Consider the following 20,708-nt stretch of genomic DNA (forward strand, 5'->3'; position numbering starts at 1 on the left):
CCATGTTCCCCAGTATACACCAGTAACTGGTGTATATTACGCTCTAGCCTGTATCTGTGAAGGCTCTCCATGCAATTGAGGATCCTGATTTTCCAATTTTCTTAATTGTGTGGAGATCCTCTACATATGCAGGAGGCTCTCCTCTTCAGAACATCACCCTCAGAAATGTGGGAGGAGAGGGGTGGGGCTGGAGTGCTTCCTCTCCTCACACATTGCTTTCTACTGCTTTAGAAGGCCTGAAAAGGGCTTCAGAATAGTCATAATGTGAAGTGTGTGGATAGTCACCAAACACCCAACGGAGAAGAAATCCACCCTCAAGAGTACTTAGAATGGTACTCACTTTCATGGCTTTGAAGAGTCTGTCAGCAAAGTACTCTGCTGAACTCCGGATATTCTTCACTGTGGAGAGAATCAGTTTAAAGTAATCTAGAGGCTTCAGGGTTCCTACCTACAGCCAGTGAAATCTGGTTGCTTCCTTAGCCCCAGAGCCCTTCAAAACGTGGTATGTGCGCAAGTGTGTGCATGAGTGCATACTACAAAAGGGGAAAGAATGCTTTTGAATATTCAGAGAACACAAGCGGAACAAAATTTGGGATTCTGCCTCTAATAGGTGTACTATTTTTCAAAAAACCCTTGTAACATTTTATTTATTTATTTTATTTTAAAACATTTATACCCCGCCTTTCAGTCATGGGAGCTGAAGGCGGCTGACAAAAATTGTATGTTTAACAATAAAAAAACCCCATCCTTTCCATTTTAAAACAAACCAACCAATCAAATCGTTTAACAAGGAACTTGGCATCTCTGGTGAATATAGTAATTTTAAACGTAATCCCAGATTAGGTTGAGAGCTTCTGTCTTTTAGAGTCACTCCCAGCCTAATTCAATGCTTCAAAACATGAAGACAAGAACCAGCTCACCTACAGCTAGCATCAGTTTTTCAAAGTCTCCAGACAGCTCTTCCCGGATGCTTATCTCAATGGGTTTGCCCGCAATCTTCAGATACTCATCAAAGACTGAAACGAAAGCACACAAGACTCTCACACAGACACACACCTCGGGTTCATTGCTATACCCAAAGCACTCTATACTCTTTCAAAAACAACTAATGCTTGCTACACAGCTACTGAATTAATGCAATGCAACTTGAATGGAATATTTAATGTTTTCTCCGAGAGCTCATACGTAAATAGATTGGTCCAAATGTCCTTGATGCACACTTTTCAATCTATAATTCCATTTTATGATCTGTTTTAGAAAAATAACGGCCTTCAAACCTGCACATCTCTAGATTCACTGGGAGGTGGGGTAGGATGGAAAATTTTCCAAAATGGAAATGTGTTCCACAAACATTTTTCTGCCTACTTTTCAAAATAGCTATGAAGCCATTTTCAACATGGGTAGAAAGCTAGTGATACAATTCCCCACCAATTTAAGGTAGTGAGAAAATTGTCAATTCATTTTTTTCCAGAAAACCTACTTCACTGCTGCTTTGTGACGGTAACTATCCACAATAGTTACTCTACAAAGTGCTATCGACACTGATGGCACTATAATACGATTAACAATAATCTTGCAATACATGCAACAGCCTAGTCAGCTTTTAATGTCAATAGGCAGCAGACTTTTCAAGGGCGTTTTAAAAATCAGGTTACAAGCACAGAGGGTGATCATAAGCAGAGGGCAGGATAAAGAACGATGATAAACTTTTCATGCTATATCCCATTTGGGATATGAAGGAGAAATAAATAAAAGTTGTGGAGTCTATATTTTGGAGGAGGAAAAACCTGAAGCAGAAAATCACAGATCAGATTCTGATCCAATAGAAAAGTATTATCAGGAGTCCATGAGGCATTGTAAACAGGTTACAAAGAACAGCTTGGCAAAACATACATCTCTGTCCCAGTGGCAATTTGCTAATAAAGCCACTAGGTGGCATATTCATGGACACTTCCTGTGCACCATAACCAAAGAAGCCATCACTTCAGGAAGATGGGTGAAGTGTAGCTATGAGGAACACAGTGCTCAAGCTCACCCAGCCGAAGGTGTTGTTTGCTTCGGTTTCCGAGAATGTAGATGAATTGGGCCTCATCTGTGCCCCATTTCAGCTCTCCAGCTTCCAGCAGGTCCTTTTGATAAGTACAAACACACACACACACACCTCAGCTTAAAATCAGGGAGTAACACAAAGAGGCGGCTACTAAGACCACCAGCCTACCCAAAGCAACTCATCTTGGAACACTATAGAAATTTGTCTTAGAAAAATGATTCATGCAACTCAAGACAAAAACTTTAACTAGTTCTCAACATTGATAAGTAAAATATATCAGACTGGTATAATCATCAAGCCCACTAATAGTAGTACGTCTGTCATCTTTGGGGAGCTATTCAGTTTCAAACCAACTTGAATGGGATGAAACAGAGGATTTAACCAAACAAAAAAATCAAGCTGATTATGTACTGAAGACATCAAAAATATATCTGGCAGGAGATCACAATCTTAACTCAGATCATATAACAATGCACACTCAGGTTCAGCTATGAGGCTTCTGTGTCTCAATTATAATCATTACAAGAAATACATCTGCAGCACTTTGTGGCTCAAGTTATTGGGACTATTTAGCCTGCAGGTATGTTTATAGGGTTCTTAAAAATTAGGAACCTGTCCCCACAAGTACCTACTCTCCAATGATCATGTACTGCAATGAAACAGAACAATCTACAAGGTAATGCATTTGAAAGCAACGTTTTTTTCCCAACCTGACAGTTTAACAGTTTAAACTCAATGGGCAACCTTTAAAAGCCTGTTTCTCTGCTCTCCTTTGGGGTCATGAACAGTGAATCGTTACATACATCAGAAGAGTAACCAATTCAGGCAACCAAACTGTGCTCTCCAATTGACAGCCTTGAGTTGCATACATCAGAACAATCAGCATGCGAGTGAGGTGGAGATCATACAGACGTGCCCTCTTCAGATCTACCCTGTCTTATGCTAGGAGGTGTCTTCCCAAGGTGGTGTTTTAATCGCAATTGTGGAGGGATGTGAGGGGGGGAATCACATCAGAACTTGCAAGAATCATCTGGCCAAGACGTTGGCTAGGCTCCCCCACACAACCATTTCTCCTAGGTCTGGATTTGTTCTAACACAAAGGCAGTCTCACTCTTTGGATTGTCATTCATAGGCCAAAGTACGCATCCAAAACACCCACCTTGGCATCTTGTTCCACTAAGTCTTCACTCACAACATCGTCGTCTTCTCGGGTGCCCTGCAGAAAGGAGAATGCAGTCAACCCCATTGGGACATCATAAGCATTTGAAAGGAAAAGAGCTCAAGAGAAGCACAAAGACCAACATACCTGAGTAAGAACAATGAGCATCTTCTTGAAGTGTCCTGAGGTATCTGCGATGACATCTTGTTCCAGGTCGCTCTCATATGCTGTGAGAATATACAAAAATGAAAGGAGAGATCGGTTATTAAACCCCAAGGTAGGAAGGCATTCCTTAGCACTGGGACTAGAAAAAGAAGAGTAAAGGATGATGGCTTGGAGACATGGAGAAGATTGGGGAGAACAATATGGGAGTTTGATTCAGAGTTGAATTTTGAACTGGGGGAGGGATTCCCATGAGTGGATTAAACCATCAAAACAAGCTAGGGAAGATTGTTAATTTTGGAGATTCAACGTTTATATTTTTATCTATATCTGAAATGGTTTTCTAAAAATGTCTCCTGGGTTTTAGGGAAGGGTTAAAGCAGACAGAATAAGTAGTAATGTATGTGGGGTTTGCCTGAAAGGAGAAAGTACTTTCAAGTATATGCTGACCTAAGCCTATAGGGATGTGGTAGGAGTTTTTTCCCCTTAGATCAACAAGAACAATAAAGATGGCAGACATAACCATAGGAAATGATTCCATTTTATAAAAAGTACACCATGCCTTTCCCAGTGGATGTAAGTGAGTCACAACTAACTGGATGTATCTTAGTCACAACTAAGTCCTCTTGATTTTAATGGTGGTACAGTAAGTATGATTTCAATGGTGCTACAATAAGTATGACTAATTTTGGATCTCTCCCAGGAGCTGGAGCCAATTACCATCTCTGTAGGCTTCCACCAAAGCATGGATCTGTTTATTGGTCCGCGATGCCAGGATCTCAATAAGGGCCTTCTCATCAGTTCCAACACCCTATGAGCAAGGAAAACAAGTCAGCTGTATAAAATGCAACACACCAAAAGCTAAAATTAAAAAAATATGAATGACTGTCTCTGCGGGTCTACATGGGACGAGCTTAATTTTCTCCCCAATGGACAAATACATTTGATGGGGACAGTAAAAAGTGTCTAGTCTTGTCACGTGGGCCAGAAATAAATGACGAACTACAGTCCTTTACCTTCAGAGCATCTTTGATCTCCTTGGCATCAAAGTACTCCAAGGGCCTCATCAGACCCACAATCAGCCGTTCAAATTTCCCAGTCAGTTCATACTTCAGGTCTGCAATTAGGTCCTAATAAAAAGGTAGAAAAGATCAAGAAGGAAAAACGGTGGGGAGGGCTGCTTCAAGGTTCACTTTGTTAGAAGATCACTCATTACAAAAAGCCTAAGTACTCTGCATGGCTCCATAATCTATCAGCAGAGCCCAACTCTACGTATTTCACTAGATTTAACACACTGGCACCACCCTGCATAGGAAGGAAACAGGAGACTATGTATACACATAAACAATGAAGTATTTTATGATGAATTTCTTCAATGAAAGTGCAATACAATTAAAAACCAATTGAAATCAATACCACCATTACTAGTCATACTACTAATAATTAATATAGCACTTTTAATTTGAAAAGTGCTTTCAGGAGTTGTTTTTTTCAATGTTCAACCTTATAACAACTACCTGTGAGATAGTCCCCTATTAGTCCTATTTTACAGATTGAAATGGAGTGCTGATTTGCCCAAGGCTAACCAGTGATAAACACGGATAAGGGGCTTCATCTGGAAAGGAGTTCTCTCTCATGTCAAGGATCACTGGTGGCAGTGGGGGGCAGAGAACAGCACCCAAAGGCTGCTTGCACTTCCAAAGGCCCACATCAACCTGAAGGATTTCCCAACACACACACACAAATACACACACTCAGAGCCAAAGGAGCCATCTCCTACTAGACTGATTTACACATAGTCATGGAAGGATACACAAGTTCTGGCTTAGCAGACATGCATTATTTGTGGTTGCCACCAACTCCTCCCCACCCCTTTCTCTCTGTGTCCCAGAAGATTCGGCAATGGGTGGAAGGATCTTGTCTTTCACTTTGTATTGGGCTTTGAAGTGAGAGACAGAGAAGCCATAAGATTTCTTCTCTGTCCTAAGTCTAGTGCAAAGTGAGGAAAGACTCAATCTTTCTCTCAAGTTCCATTTCCCAGAAGAGGCAGAGGAGGGGCAGCACGAAGCAAGAAGTCTCACACTGAGTTCTCATGGATTGTACGTGTGTCGGACACTCACACACTTGATTTTGATCTTACTTTTATACTGTTAGTTTTACTCTACCCTGTGCCTGTTTGGTGCATTCTCTTCCCCTTCTTATTGTTTTATTTTGATTCTATTAGAATGTAAGCCTATGCGGCAGGGTTTTGCTATTTTATTGTTTAACTCTGTACAGCACCATGTACACTGATGGTGCTATATAAATAAATAATAATAACAATAACAATAATATCCCCAGCCCCACTCCTCCTTCAACCCGTGTGCGACACCTCAATAGGCCTTGTGATGTGTGGAAAACTCAAGATTCTCCCTTTCTCGGGAGACAGTTTGAGGGACAGTTGCCAGGGTGACAGATGTGGTCGCCACTGGCAATTTGGCATCCAGATTTGTGAACCCGACAGGAGGTTCTCTTCTAAGGATGTCCTTCTCGCTCCCTGCTGATCAAGGGAATCAGCACTGCACTGCACATCCTGTTGTAATTATAATTGGGGTGGCGGGGATGGTGTCAGCATGCTCACCAGTATATCTTAGGAATGGAATAGAAGCATGAGAGTCCCATGTGCAGGATGCATAGGAAGGATAAAATGAAGTGCACACTCCTCTGCTGTGACTTATGTCTGCTTGTGTTATATCAGAGGGATTCAGGATTTCTAGAGAGAGGGGAGCCGACTAACGATAGTAACAAAAGTATGGTCCCAGCACATATTTTTGTCTCTATGTTCCCCCACCTGCTTCCTTTGTCCAGTGCACTGCCCATCTTTGGAATCTATGCAGCTTACCGGAGATGCTCCAAGTAACTCTTCCCCTCAAAAGTATAAGCGATTGACTTTTTTAATGGAACTGTCACGCATCCAACAGCTATGATGGAACTTAAGGATGGGAACTGCTTGCAAGGCGAAATAATGTACAGCCCTCTCCCTTCTCACGCTTACCTTTCCATAGAGAGACTTGTATGCTTGGCAGATCTCATTTCGTTGCTTATTGCTTCTGGATGTTATGAGGTCTAGTATGGCTTCTTTGTCACTGCCTGCAGAAGAAGGGAGGATCATTCATGTCAGAGACAGCCAAGTCATTAAGCTCACATTAGAATCTGCTTTTGAAACACCTGGATTAGGCTCCCATTTCTGCTTTTGAATGGAATTAACAGAATGGGGAGCACGTTTAAGTCCAGGTTTAGCCCCTAATCCAAGAATTAACAAGAGGCCTTTTTGCTGTGGCACCCCAGCTGTGGAATGAGCTACCCAGAAAGGCTCGCCAAGCACTTCCATTGTGCTCTTTCTGACACCAGGTGAACACCCTTTTATTTTCCCAGTCATTTTAGTCCTTCAGTTTCTGTTTTAGATCTGTTGCTTCATTTTATATCTCTATGTTGCTGGTACATTTTATTTTGGCTTGTATTTTTATGCTGTAGTTTTAAACTTTTACTTTATTGTATTTTATGCTGTATTTTGGGGGGTTGAATTGTTGTGAACCACCCAGAGAGTATCAGTGATTGGGGGGTATAAAATTGAATGAATAAATAAACGTTTTTCCACCACAGGAAAAATAAGTGGAAGAGAATGTACCTCCTCATAATGTGAGGCAGAAACCCCTGAGGGTTATCAATCTGCCCTTGGGCAAATGCTATCTGATCCATTTCAAAGAATAGTTTCATGCCCAGCTCTTTCCCTGTTGTCCACCATTTGCATAAAAGAAATGCCCAAGCCTCTTTCCCCACAACCATTCAGGAATTTTGAATTGAACTGAACTAGAAACTTTAGTAATAGGGAACCCTTTGAAAGCAGCATTCTTTATCCAATTTACACCATGGTAGCTAAACCTGTGGCCTGGCACTACACATGACACAGGCAGGAGGAGCTCGGATGACAGTAGAAGGCCTTGCAGGTCTAGGTCAGCCCTCCCCAACCTGGTGTTCTCCTGATATTTTGGACTACAACTCCCAGCATTCCTGACCATTGGTCATGCTAACTGGGGTTAATGGGAGCTGCAGTCCAAAACAAATGGAGGACAACACAGAATCATAGAATCATAGAATAGCAGAGTTGGAAAGGGCCTACAAGGCCATCGAGTCCAACCCCCTGCTCATTGCAAGAATCCACCCTAAAGCATCCCTGACAGATGGTTGTCCAGCTGCCTCTTGAAGGCCTCTAATGTGGGAGAGGCCACAACCTCACCAGGCAACTGATTCCATTGTCGTACTGCTCTAACAGTCAGGAAGTTTTTCCTGATGTCTAGATGGAATCTGGTTTCCTTTAACTTGAGCCCGTTATTCCGTGTCCTGCACTCTGGGAGGATCGGGAAGAGATCCTCCCCATGATGGGGAAGACTGGTCTATGGCAAAAATATCAGATCTGCATTCCCTCCCTCCAGTGCTGCATTTCACCCTGGCTAAGCTGAATATTGGCATGTATGGACGGCTAATGCTCTCTCCTATGATGCGCCAAACCTGTGACACCCTTGTCAAAAAAGTTGGCCACCCCTGTATTATTATTCTACATTTACTGCTATTCCTATTGGGCTGCACATCAGCAAAAGGGGTGGCACTAACTCAAATCTATTCAGAAGCAAATGTATTCATGCCAAAGGAACGAACAATACAATCTACTTCCCCCCCCATCATTCTTGCTTGCCTTTTCCATTTCCGTTACTGCTGCTGTCACTGCCATCATGTGCTCCTACTGAGAATACCACTGACGTTTTTTTTCTTTGCTTCTTTATTTACATAACAATTAATACATTACAAAGAGCCAGAATTATATTAATGCTACAAGTTTTCATTCAGAACTGCAGGAGACAATCATTGTGGTACATACCAAATCCCTTCATAGCATTATACAGTGCCTCGGCATCCTGGTTGGCATCAAAGTCTGGGAAATCCTTCACTGAGCCTCTGTATCTTCCAGCCTAGAAACGAAGGGAAAAGGAAAGAGAAACCAGACTATTACCTGTTGCATGGCCCAATAAAGAAACCATATGATAGGAGCAGAATCCACACGAGGGGTGAAGAATGTGAGACCTAGGGGCCAAATTCAGCCCTCCACGATTATGCCCCTGTCAGGTTCCTTCTCTGACCTGGAATGCCTCAACAACACCGTAAGGATCTCTGCCTCCTTAAGAGTCCCACCTTCCTACTTTTTATCTTCTCCTTCCCAGTAACATGGGGCTTACACTGTAGACATGGGGGTGAGTGACATTCTGGACTCTTTAGGTTAAACGTAACAGTTTACTAGTGAAGTAAAAGAAGTAAATTACAACTAAAGGTACTTAGTCAATAGAGCTGAGTGATAAAAAGGCATTAAAAAATCAAAGTTGGAAAAATGCAAGTTCTTTTACCCTAAGCGTCACCTAGACTTCTTCAAGCTGCATCTTTCTACTCCTTCCTCATGCATACATAAAAGGGAGAGGAGGAGGAGGAAGATTGTTTAAGCTGCCTCTGGTTCTTTGCAGTTTAAGGGGTCTTCTGAACAGGCCCAACGCCATGCAACCCTTCCCCAACCTTAGTCAGACTATGACAGCAGAATAAAGACAGCAGCACTTTGTTCCAGGAGGAGGTCTGCTGGCTATCACATGCGCTATGCGCCATCTCTCAATTAAATCCTTTCTACAGAATTATAAAGGGCTTAATACAACGCAGTTACTTTCCTCTCCATATGAGCAGCTGTGTCCAATACTTGGCCACACACACATGCCTCGAACCCCATGGAAAATCAAAATATGAACTGAGTTGTAGAAGGATACAGGCCACATTGATTTCCATGATTGTGAACTACCAACTATGACATCCATAGGAATTGCCACGCTCCATGCTTCTCTACGTCACACTTCTTTTTGTACAAGCATGCACCTGATCAAAGGATAGGAACTCTTCTCATGTAGAGAAGGAAATAATGCCATGAACTGGCCATAAGAAAGCACAGACGGGATTTTGAAGGAAGCTTAAGGGATCTGAATATCCTATTCCTAAAGGCACTTATTGAATCTCACATATATAATTAAAGTAGATTCTCTTTCCTGTTATCCCTTCCCCCGTATCTATGAGTCATCCTGGCTTCCTGACAGATAGCCAGAGTCCTTGAAGTTATAAATAGAGAAACTGCTCTGCTCAAGATTCTTCTCTTCTGTTCATAATGCCAACTGGTCTCACAATGCCAATGCCAGGCCCACACATCTTCCCTTCCTGAAGTACAAGAACAGAACCCAGCATAAGATTCATTGCTATTTCTCCTTCCACACTATACTTTTCTTTCACCTTCTACCCCTACTCACAACCATCTTCTGCAATCCCTGTCTTGAGATTCAAGAAAGAGTTATGATGAGTCACTTCACAACTATTCCTGTCTCTCTCTGGAGAAGGTTGGTAGAACACTCTCACATAACAAGATGCGAGAACCTTGGATGCTATCATCGCCCCCACACATACCCTACTAGTTGCCCTGAGCAGGCAATGTTTGCTGTCTCCAAATACATCTTGAGGACTGTAATCATCACAGATCACCAAGGAACACTTCTCATACACAAAGCCCAGAGTTTCCAAGGTTAAATGTAAAAATATGTCCTTGCAAACTCTGGATGCAGCATGCAATATGTTCCTGAATCTGTAAATAACTGGTAGAATCTGCACCACTAACTGGCAATTTCCTGGCCCGAGCACAGTATCCACCCTGCTACATCACACTAACCTGGTTCATATGTAACGACAACCCAGAGTGTAGGTTGAGTATGGGCTGTTTTTGAATCATAGATTGTCAATGAATCATGGGTTGTCGTTATGTGCAAACCCTGCATTATAGTTTAACTATAGGTTGATAACCCTCAGTTAACATTCCAACAACAAACCATGGATTCTTTCCTGGGTTGTTCAAGGTTAACAAGCTATAGTTGAACCATAGTGCAGGGTTTGCATGTAAAGACAACCCATGATTAAGCAACAAGCCAGGATTCAACAACCACCCTTCTCAACCCATATTTAGCGTTGTCATTACGTACAAACCAGGTCACTGGTTCTATCCGCTATACCAAATTTCTAGACTGGTTACAGAAAGTAAAGGCCATTTCATGCATACATAAAAGGGAGAGGAGGAGGATTGTGTAAGCTGCCTCTGGTTCTTTGCAGGAGGAAAAAAAGAAGTACATAAATTTTATAAACGAATAATTCAGTCTCTAAATGGAGAAAAACACAAAAGAAGTTCATAAAACAGCAAGTGCACGTGGTGGAAGGGTCGTCTCTCTCATCACTAGCGAAGCCATAGGCCCCATCCAACAGCGCCTGTGATACTCGCACAAAGGACAATGCACAAACACTCTTTCCTATGAATGACACTTAGGATGGAGGTGGGACAAGATGCATCTCACAGTTGTCACTGAGGGAAAGTTATACCACTGGCATAGGAATATTCCTACTTTAAGCAAAGACATGTGGCAATGATTTGTGACAACATCACATCTGTTGCACTATAAACTGATTGTCTGGGAAGCTTCTGGGATAAACAGCTTCTCATGAAACAGCATCTGCATGACCTCAAGAGCCACTTTCAAGTCTTCTAGTTTTGGCATTACATCTTCATGCATTATTAGATATGGATCACACTTGAAATTGCACCTGTGCTATTGCTTGGAGGCTTCAGAGAGTTGTCACAAGACCAACATAGATTCTACAATTTTGAGTACAGAATGGCCTCTTTGTTGTTCGTTGTTACATCACCACCTGCCACAGAGACAGCCTGCATCAAGTTCTTAGGCACTATCACTCTAGTGTTGGCAGATGCTCCTTACATTTTGGGCACAAAGTTAGGTTTTCTATTTAACTCATCTGTTAAGAATCAGTTGTTGTTGCTTTGTAATCTAATTCTTTGAATATTGAGATGTTGTAATGAAATCTGATAACAGAGACAGACACGAATGGGTGCATCCGTCTGAGGGTTCAAGTGCATCCACCAACCAAATGACCTCCACAGTCTATGCATACAGTTCCCCTTTGTCCTTGCTAATCCATGCCATAGACAGGGACAGCTGCCAGCCAGTGCTGACCACACAGCCTTCGTGGCAGGGATTCAACATCTGGAATGGAGCCTATATGTTTTGTCCACTTGAAGCATTTCCAGTTTTGCACAAAGCAGAAAACATGGGGGACAATATATTAACATTGGTTGGTTTATTTAGAACATTTGTTGTCGGCCTTTCAGAGCAGAAGCCCTCACAAGGCAGCTTGCAACAATACATAAAAACAGTTAAAATATTAAAAGCAATAAAAACATAATTACAATAAAATAGCAATTAAAAACAATTTAAAGCCAATAAAACCAGCAACAACAATGGTAATAGCAGCAACAACAGTACTTATATCATGAGAAGGCCACTGTAAAATAGTATTCCAGGCCTTCTTAAAAGCCTGCCAGGATGGCTGACCTCTGATGGGAGTTTGTTCCAAAGGTGTGGGGTTTAGAACATTTATTTATTTATTTATTTGTGGCATATATGTAGTAAAACCTCTCAAGAGGTTCACAATATTAAATACACTATTAAAAACACAACAGTAAAACACAGCTTCTACCTACAATAAAAAAATCAAGAAGTAGTAAAATGGAGTGGCACAATTCATTTACTAACAGTCAGGGAAAGCCTGGGTGAAGAAGTCTGTTTTCATCCAGCATTTAAAACGTGCTACATTTTCTGCCTTGGGAACTACATGAGGAGAATTTTCCAGATGGTGGGTACCACTACAGAGAAGGCCCGTTGTCTGGGTACTTCATGGCTACATTCCATTTGTTCTGGAATGACCAGCAAATTTTAGGGCATGTCTGCATGTCCATCTGCAATGCTCTCAGAAAAAAAGCAGGTACCCAGAATCTGAATCCTGCCAGCACAATAGTTGTTTTGGCCTACAACTCCCATCATCCCTTACCATTGGCTAAGATTGATGGAAGTTGTAAGCCAAAACATCTGGAGGGCTACAAGTTGATTTATTTTCTGGCTCAGAGTCTAAGATAACACAAATGCATCTCTGTCCCTGATGACTGAATGAATCTCATTCTGTCCTGCATATTTTTATTCAAACCAAACCTTGCAGCTCACTATCCCCTCATTGTCACAGTACTGTGGAGATCTCAGCCCTCGGTGCTTTTATCCCTAAGCAAGGATGGAATGCAATTATCCTCCTTTTTGAAGATAGAAATCTGAAGCATGGCAAGCATGTACAATACGGTTTCCCAATACTTTACAGCCTAGGGATGAACGAGAATGTTACACTGCTCCCCCCATAGTAATGCACTTGATCTCAGAACCCAAAACTGTATCGTGATATTCATGAAAATCCTTTCTGAACGTGTCATAGTTTGTTTTAAGGGTCTCATGCTTTCAGCTTTTCTATATATGTCTACTACTTCCATCTTTGGCAACTAGGTGAAGCAGCAGCCACACCCATGTCCCTGGTTACAAAAAAAGGCTCAGTGGTAAGGACTACCCTCCAGCAGCAGCAGCTGTACCAAGAGCAACAGCTGTGTGTGAATTTCATTGACACCTGATCTAGAGGATTTCTGCCAAGGCTCCTTGAAATATTTATCAGGGTCCCTGTGCTAATGGGAGTGCCAGACGGCAAGAGAGCCACTGAGCTTGGTCAGAAGGATTGCTTGCCTGCAGAGAGTTCTCTTGCAGGGCAGGTTTTGGGTTCTAAGGGCATGGAGTGGTAAGGGGCTGTTTGCAGCTTGTCAGCTAGTCTGGCAAAAGTTGTGTAGTGTAACAAAGAGGATCGCCTCTGAATGAAGCAAGAGAACACCCACCCTGAAAACCGCCACCACTGCAAATGTAGGACAATAGCCCAGCAAAGAGAGTGGGCAGGAACTGGCACTCTGTACCACTTCCTGCACGATGGAACGCGAGTGACCATATCATCACACTCACAACTAAGCTTAGGATGGAGACCAGTTTTCCAGAGAGGTGAAAGAGCAGTTACTGCTGGTGGTGTGTGCGCTCACCCTGCTTTCCCGTCTAGCAAACGGGTTTTGCAGGGCATTTGTGTTGTTTCTTAAACCTGTGCTTAACTCTAGAAAGGAAACGTATACACAACTAAGGGAAATGGCTTTCATTGGTACTGTACCAAAAGTAGTTACCTTCAAGCTGCATGTTAGTGGAGCTATAACTACCACCAGCGCCACCACACCACACAGACACATACACACCAACGTTTCTCTTCTGGTATACCGTTAATGGCTATTTCCTTAGGGCTGCTAAGCAGCTTATTAGGTGTACACACACACACGCCTATGGCGTATACAGAATCATTTATCTTAACAAGCTTTGACAGGACTCAACACTTCTGTTCAAGTTTAAGGGCTTGGCGATTAAGCAACACTACAGAGGAAGTGAATGCAGTACCAAACAGAACATGGATGCAGGAAGCAATTTGGCTATCAGACTATTTGCCCATCAAGGCCAGTACTACCTGCTCTGACTGGCAGCTGCTCTCCAAGGTACTATAGTACTGCCAGGGTAGATCTTCTTCAGACAGTCAGACAGGCCAAGGCTGATTCATAGGGAGCTAAGAAGGAGGTAACACACGAGGCCATGGACTAGGCCAAAAGCGAAACAAAACCGGCAAGAATGAGTGTAAACATCAAATCCATGAACTAGACATGGGACGGAGGAGAGGGGGGAGGGTGTCACTGCACAGAAGAAACCTACAGATACAAAGAGGCAGTTTATATGGCAAGGTGCTGTTGCACCCATTGGCCACTATGTGAATAGAATGCTAGTCTAGATGGACCCTTGGACCGATCCAGCAGGGCTCTTCTTATGTTCAAAAAAAGGGGAGAGACAATGACCAGTCATGTAGGAAAGGGATTTTGCCAGGAGCAGCCAGATGGAAAACCCAAATGGTATCTATCCTTGTAGTACAATAGTATCCTTCCACTCCCAATTAGTAGGCTATAGATAGTTGCTGGTCTAACAAGGCATACTAATAAAGCCAGTTAGGGTGCAATCCTATGCTAAACTGGCTCCCTCCCTGATGTGCTTTCAGAGGCAGGCAAAGACTTTTTTATTCTGGCAGGCCTTTGGCGAATAATCTGGACCTCTGTCTGTGCCAAAGACTTTTAAAATTGTCGTTTTAAATGTTTAAATGTTTTAATATTGGAATAGATTTAATATATTTTAAACTTTTGTATAATTCTATTGATGGGGGTATAAATCTTCCAAATGAATGAAGCTGCATCGTGATGCAAGACAAAACAGGCCCTATTTGAAAAAAGGCATCCTATCTCACAGTGCCACCCTACCATATGGTTGGTCACACCAGTGGCTTTTGATCTGACATAAAAATCATTTTTAAAAAGCAGGCTCCCTGCAAATCATAAAGATAGTAACGCTTGTATGGCACTTTCAAGTGTTCAAAGTGCTTCACATGCGTTATCTAGTTGAAAACCTTAAACATCCTAAAACAATTCCCTGTAGTGTAGATGGGAAAGGGGGACCGAGGCCATGAGAGAGCAGCTCGCTTAAGGCCACCTAGTGAGTTCATAACAGAAGCAAGTTTCGAACTAGGGACTTAACGACTTACTTCTCGGGCTCTTCGCTACTATGCTGCATCGCCTCTCACTCCAGCTTTTTTTTATGGGATGTCCACCTTTGGGTGGAACAAAGCAGAGGGCTAGTGAAGATTTTTGGACCCAGAATGTCTTGGCTTTCTATCTACAAGGCTCCAACTCAGCTTTCAGAAGGCCCCAGGCTCAAGACACCCTGAAGCTGAATATCCTGACATATCTGCTATGGAAGCCTCTGGAAATATGAACTACATCTGCTTCAGCGACTGAACAAGCAGAGCCACCACCCCTCCTTTTTGGGTTCTATTTGGGCTTTATTTCCTTGCCAGTTCTACTCGCTTATAGAGATTTCATTTTGGAGTCTCTAATATACATCTGTTTTGTGTTTAAATCCAACACTAGTTGCAGGAGGAAAGAATGTAAACTGTGCTCGGAATCTTATTCCTCACAAAAAATCACAGCTGCCAGGAGAAAAATAGCTGAAGATATAAGCTTCCAGAAGTAGGATATATAACTAATGAGAGATCATTATATTTGCCTCCCTCGTTATGAAGGTTTGGAAAATTAGGAATGGAGATAATTGCCTACCTAGGTGATGATTTCATGTCAGTCTGGTTACAGTTACCAACCCTTGTAGTACAATCCTATGCACGCCTACTCAGAAGTAAGTCTCATTGAGTTCAGTTGGACTTACCCTCAGGTAATTGCACTGTAAGTATCTTAAGCAAGCAAGCTCCTAGAATAGTAACTAAAATGACAGAAAGTGCCTTACCTTTCCTTTGCTTGACATGGTTTCTGGACGAAGAGATTAACCGAAGAGATGGATGATGCTGCAGAACAGAAGAAAAGAAATTGACCAGGTTCGCTTTTACTTTCATTGCCCCAAAAGTCCTACATTTCAGAACGCTCCTCTACAGTCAATTTGCAAGAGGGTTATTGTTGCTCAAGCCTACATGGATACTACACAACCCACATGAATAAGGGCTTAATCCACAGCCTCAGTGCTGAGAAAGGCAGCTGGCATACACTCAGGGGGCAACTGTCTCCAGTTTTCTTACTCATGCAGTGAAATACAGTTCCTCAATAAGCACCTCTCCAGTGCTTGGATAGAACTAGAGTGAGCCAACTCACATGAAGCACTGCAATGGCGTCTTTCTTCCCATTTCTCTTCTCCGGATTACCACAAGTGTCCAATGAAACTCACACAGCACAATGATGGGTGTGCAAAGGCTGGAAACAGACTTCAAGGCGTTATTCTCCACTGCCGCTAATGCCTTGCATGGCTTGGACAAGCCACCAATATTTCTGGAGCCCTCTTTCCCCATAACAAGAAGATGTGAGGATAACTGTATGAGCATACCTTGGAAGCATTAATGCAGTTCTATACAAGTAGCTACTACAGGAGACATGATCATAATATGGGTGTTACAATAAATGCCAGATACTTGGCGCATGTAGATATTTACTGGTAATTCTTAAGATTTTAGGAGTGTCCATGTCATGAAGCATTATGTAAACTTATTAGATATCCTCTGTGCTATAAAATAGACTTCCCTAGTCTTGTGCCCTCCAGATGTTTTAGACTACATCTCCCAGCATTTCTGACCAGAGGCCATGCTGGCTGGGGGTGATGGGAGCTGAAGTCCAAAACATCTGGAAGACACCAGGTTTGGGAAGGCTGTTATAAAACTTCATTTATGGATGCAGAAAAAGACAGGGCTGAACCCGAAACCACATCCATTGAGCAAGTTCGGCTTTGCATGCTATTGAAATATGTTAACGTATTTATTTATTTTTAAAAAAGGAAGGATAATCACACACAAATCCAGAATTAAGAGCGGGAACTCAGCATCAGTTTGCTACATACAGAGAAGCATCCTGCATCTTCTTTTCAAAGCTTTTGGCCAAAGCTTTGGGTAAAAAAAGGAAAGTCCACATTACGTAAATACTGCAAGCAAAGTTCGAGTCTTTAAGGAGTGGGCCTTTCCATCTACTAAAAAATGTATGGCAGCGCCTTGCAGACAGCTTATCACTGCACTGCGGTCTGTCTACTGGGCTGAGATCCAATAAGAAAGTGACCTGCCAGTCTTCAACAAGCACGCTACAGGGCAAGAAAAGAGACAAAGGAAACCACACCTCTCCAAGGGCTGCTTCATATTTTAGCATACGGCATAAAACATCATTTGTGCATGGAAGAAATGTCCACTTACTGCATTGTATATCACACAGGTACACACCAAAGAGCAATACTTCCTACTATGAGGTATCTCGGTGCATTTACTTTCATGAATGTACCCATTATACTGCAACTCAACCACGAATACCCTCTTGTGTAGCCATGATTTCAGCAGGAAACATTGAGGGTTGCTTTCCTTACTACCAAACTCCTAGGGCTTCATAATTCTTTGGGTTCTGAGAGCTCCGGCTATTGGGCGGTATAGAAATGCAATAAATAAATAAACCACAACAAACTCTAGGATGTAGTACTGGTGACAGGCACCTATGAGGACTGACAGAACAGGAATATTGCTGGCTGCAATGTATTGTGGCAGGTAATAAAGTTAGGTATATCATTTATATAAAATGGAGAAGAGATTGGGTTTCAGGGCAGAAAGGAGAGCTTCATTTTGTGGGTGACCTGATTAATACCATCAAAACATACAGTAGTTCTGGCTGCTAATATAGAAATGAACAAAGCATTTTAGGCAATGTTGTAAATACCCTAAAGATTTTTTTTTATCCTAGTTGTGCTCCTATATTGTATTTTATATCACGTTTTTATACTTTTTGTTTTATTCTTTGAATGGTTTTAATTTTTGTGAACCGCCCAGGGAGCTTCGGCTATTGGGCGGTGCAAACATGCAATAAACATGCAATAAGGATGTTGATCCAGGAAGTATTAATACAGATGAGTTGAATGTTCTAAAGTGAGAAATTTTGACTTGAAAGGGACATTTGGGTGGGGGAGCTTAAGAACATAAGAAGAGTCATACTGGATCAGACCAAATCCCTATGTGGTTCAGCATTCTGTTCACACCATGGCCAACCAGATGTCAGTAGGAAGCCCACAAGCAGGACATGAGTGCAATAACCCCCTCCCACCTGTGCTACACAGCAACTGGTGTAAAGCCTCCAAAATACTGGAGGTAATAAATATTCATCATGACTTGCAGACATTGATAAGTCTTTCGTAGAAGTTTCTTGCTCAGCCCATTTATTCTGCTACTGACTGCACTCCTCACCAATGCCTGGTGCCATTTCCTCCCATTTGGCTCTCCAAAGGAAAGATACGGAGTCTTGCCCTCACTCTGACCTGGCTTCAGCTGTCACCATATAACCAAATCTGATTGGCTACATGGCACTGACATGAAACCAAATCAGAAGGCATTCCTTCCTTACTTCACTTTGGTGCTGCATCATGCAACCAAAAGAAAAAAATATGTGCTAAGCAAGAATGTGGTCACTGCAGGCAGTAAGTTGAACAAAACCTTTGCCCCATTCGTAAGCTGCACTGAAGGATCACCAAAATATAATCCCCACCTTGCAGTTTGCAAACAGGGCAGCCAATGCTGTTTTGGCTCAGCCTTCAATGAAGACTGCATGCATTAGGACACAGTATATGATCAATAATGGGCCACCATAAGTCCTAGTCTAGCCTCCAAAAGCAGCAATACTTTGAAGAAAAATCAGTCTGAACGGGAACACATCAGGAATGCTGAAAATTCTGAAGCTAGATCAGTAGAAAACAGCTGGGACAACAAGGAGCATGAAAGACACATGGCAACAGCCATACACAGCATGGCTTCCGAGAAATACTTGTAGGAAGGGGCATTCTTTGCTACAGACCAAATTGTCGCATAAACAAGTTGTTTTGCACTTTAACATTTCTGAGCGGTGCTGGCTCCAGGTTGTTGAGGGCCTTTGGGCAAAGAACCCTCCATGGACCCCTCCCTTAGTGAGTCTACCTTCTCACCACCATTCTCACCAGCTGCTATTGCTCCTCCTCCTCTTCTCATCAACACTCCCACTTACTTGCTTGAGAGGCAGAGAGCCAGTGAGCAAGTAGCAGTGGCATCCACTGCTCCTTCTTCTCAATCATGCCACGGTCTGGACCAGAGCTAGAGGCAGGTGAACATGTATGTTGAAATGGTGAAGAGGAGGAGCAAGTCTAGGGTGCTCTTGTCAGTGGGCCCCAGCTGAGATGTGGGCCCTTAGCAAGTGCCTCATCGTGCCTACCCTTGATGCCAGCCCTATTTCTGAGCATTCTGGGTAAGAAAGTGTTTCGGTACCTGGTATACAGCATCTCTCTCTCAGGGATTATACACTAACCAAAATAGGACATTGTTCTCTTGCTCTGACTACGATATCAGGATGTAGTAGTTATGCTCAGTGTGGTGTGCATGCAGGCTGCTTTATTTCCTGGTCCAACCATCCAGGAACTCATACCCTAATGATCTGAAGTTTAATGCACCGGGTATAACATTTCCAGACTTTGAAAGTTCCCTTTGACCTTGGCTTGAAAATGAGATTTCAGCATAGGTAAGGAAAAAATATAATTTATCCAAACACCCATATTTAGAGAAAAATGTACAGAAAAATGGCAGAAATTAAAGACAGGCTCTTCTTGATGTCTGATAACTGTAAATCCCACGAGTCAAGAAATGACTCCTTATGGGTACACAGTTATTAGCCCAGTCATATTGTACTAACACAACACAGAACATTGGAAATTCTGGGTTTAAATGTGCACCGCAATGGATAAAGCTGAACCCCAGGGACAAGAACCACACAGACTGTCATCCATTTTAGTCCATCATGGCTGCTCTCATATTTGCTGAATTCAGCAATTCCTTTAATTTAGAAAGGTCTGGATTCACAAGTACCAGACCTCCAACAACATGCAATGCTAGATATGCAAAGAGTTGTACTTTTCCCATCTCTGAGGAGGGAGTCAGGGTCTATTTACCCAACATCCCAACAATAGCTTTAAAATAACATCTAGACAAAGGCATTTATACCCAGGTGATTTCAGTCACCTAAAGGCAAACAGGAGTCATGAAGCTGAGCACAATAGACAGCAACAGCTGTTTTGCAATACATCTCTCTGCTGTGGAAATTCCATTTACACAAATAATCAAACTACCCAGGAGGATCCATCCAAGCTGAAATTGTAAAAACTGCAAGACTCCCATCTTTAGCTGAAGCGAGGGGCACAATTTTGATAACTCCCTCCCAAGATTCAATGGGGCTTTGGAAGTTTAAAAGAACAGGAAATTTTGGTACAGGTTATAGAGGGCCTATAGGAGCTTAAGAATGCAATTCTAAATGTACCAACATTGAACACAGTGGGGCTTAGTTCCAAGTAAACACGCAAAGGAAGGCCATTTTGAAAACACTCCTGATAAATGATTTACCAAAATGAATGAATGAGATTGCAACTATGTCCCTGAGTGGAAGAGATGAGCATACAGCCTATTAACCTTTTGAGAACTGTCAGAATCTTCTCAGAAATGGAAAGTTAGCTTCTGACTATTATCTTCATTAGCTGCTTCCTCAGAACTGCCTTGTCTTCTCAACTCTTGATGATATCAATGAAATATTGATCAGAAAGGCAGTTTGTTCATGGTTTCAACCCTCGTCAAACAGACCAGAAATCTTGATTTTAATATATAGTCTCCAACTCTATGAATGCAAACCAGCAG

The 20,708-nt window shown here is 42.3% G+C and overlaps 1 protein-coding gene across 2 annotated transcripts in view; it reads right to left on the reverse strand.

The window, feature by feature from the left end:
• Positions 1 to 20,708, reverse strand: part of ANXA6 (annexin A6) — a 58,120-nt gene that overhangs the window by 35,807 nt on the left and 1,605 nt on the right. For both annotated transcript variants that reach the window (XM_063120869.1, XM_063120868.1), the window contains exons 2-11: positions 15,779 to 15,836; positions 8,287 to 8,377; positions 6,406 to 6,500; positions 4,388 to 4,501; positions 4,092 to 4,182; positions 3,357 to 3,436; positions 3,210 to 3,266; positions 2,036 to 2,129; positions 921 to 1,016; positions 341 to 399 (exon numbers count right to left, since the gene is read on the reverse strand). In XM_063120869.1, the coding sequence (XP_062976939.1) occupies positions 341 to 399; positions 921 to 1,016; positions 2,036 to 2,129; positions 3,210 to 3,266; positions 3,357 to 3,436; positions 4,092 to 4,182; positions 4,388 to 4,501; positions 6,406 to 6,500; positions 8,287 to 8,377; positions 15,779 to 15,796 (795 nt within the window). In that variant the 5' untranslated portion in view covers positions 15,797 to 15,836. The remainder of the gene's footprint in view (positions 1 to 340; positions 400 to 920; positions 1,017 to 2,035; positions 2,130 to 3,209; positions 3,267 to 3,356; positions 3,437 to 4,091; positions 4,183 to 4,387; positions 4,502 to 6,405; positions 6,501 to 8,286; positions 8,378 to 15,778; positions 15,837 to 20,708) is intronic.

The sequence above is a fragment of the Elgaria multicarinata genome, chromosome 3 (genome assembly GCF_023053635.1).
Source record: "Elgaria multicarinata webbii isolate HBS135686 ecotype San Diego chromosome 3, rElgMul1.1.pri, whole genome shotgun sequence".
In the NCBI taxonomy this organism is placed as follows: Eukaryota; Metazoa; Chordata; class Lepidosauria; order Squamata; family Anguidae; genus Elgaria; species Elgaria multicarinata.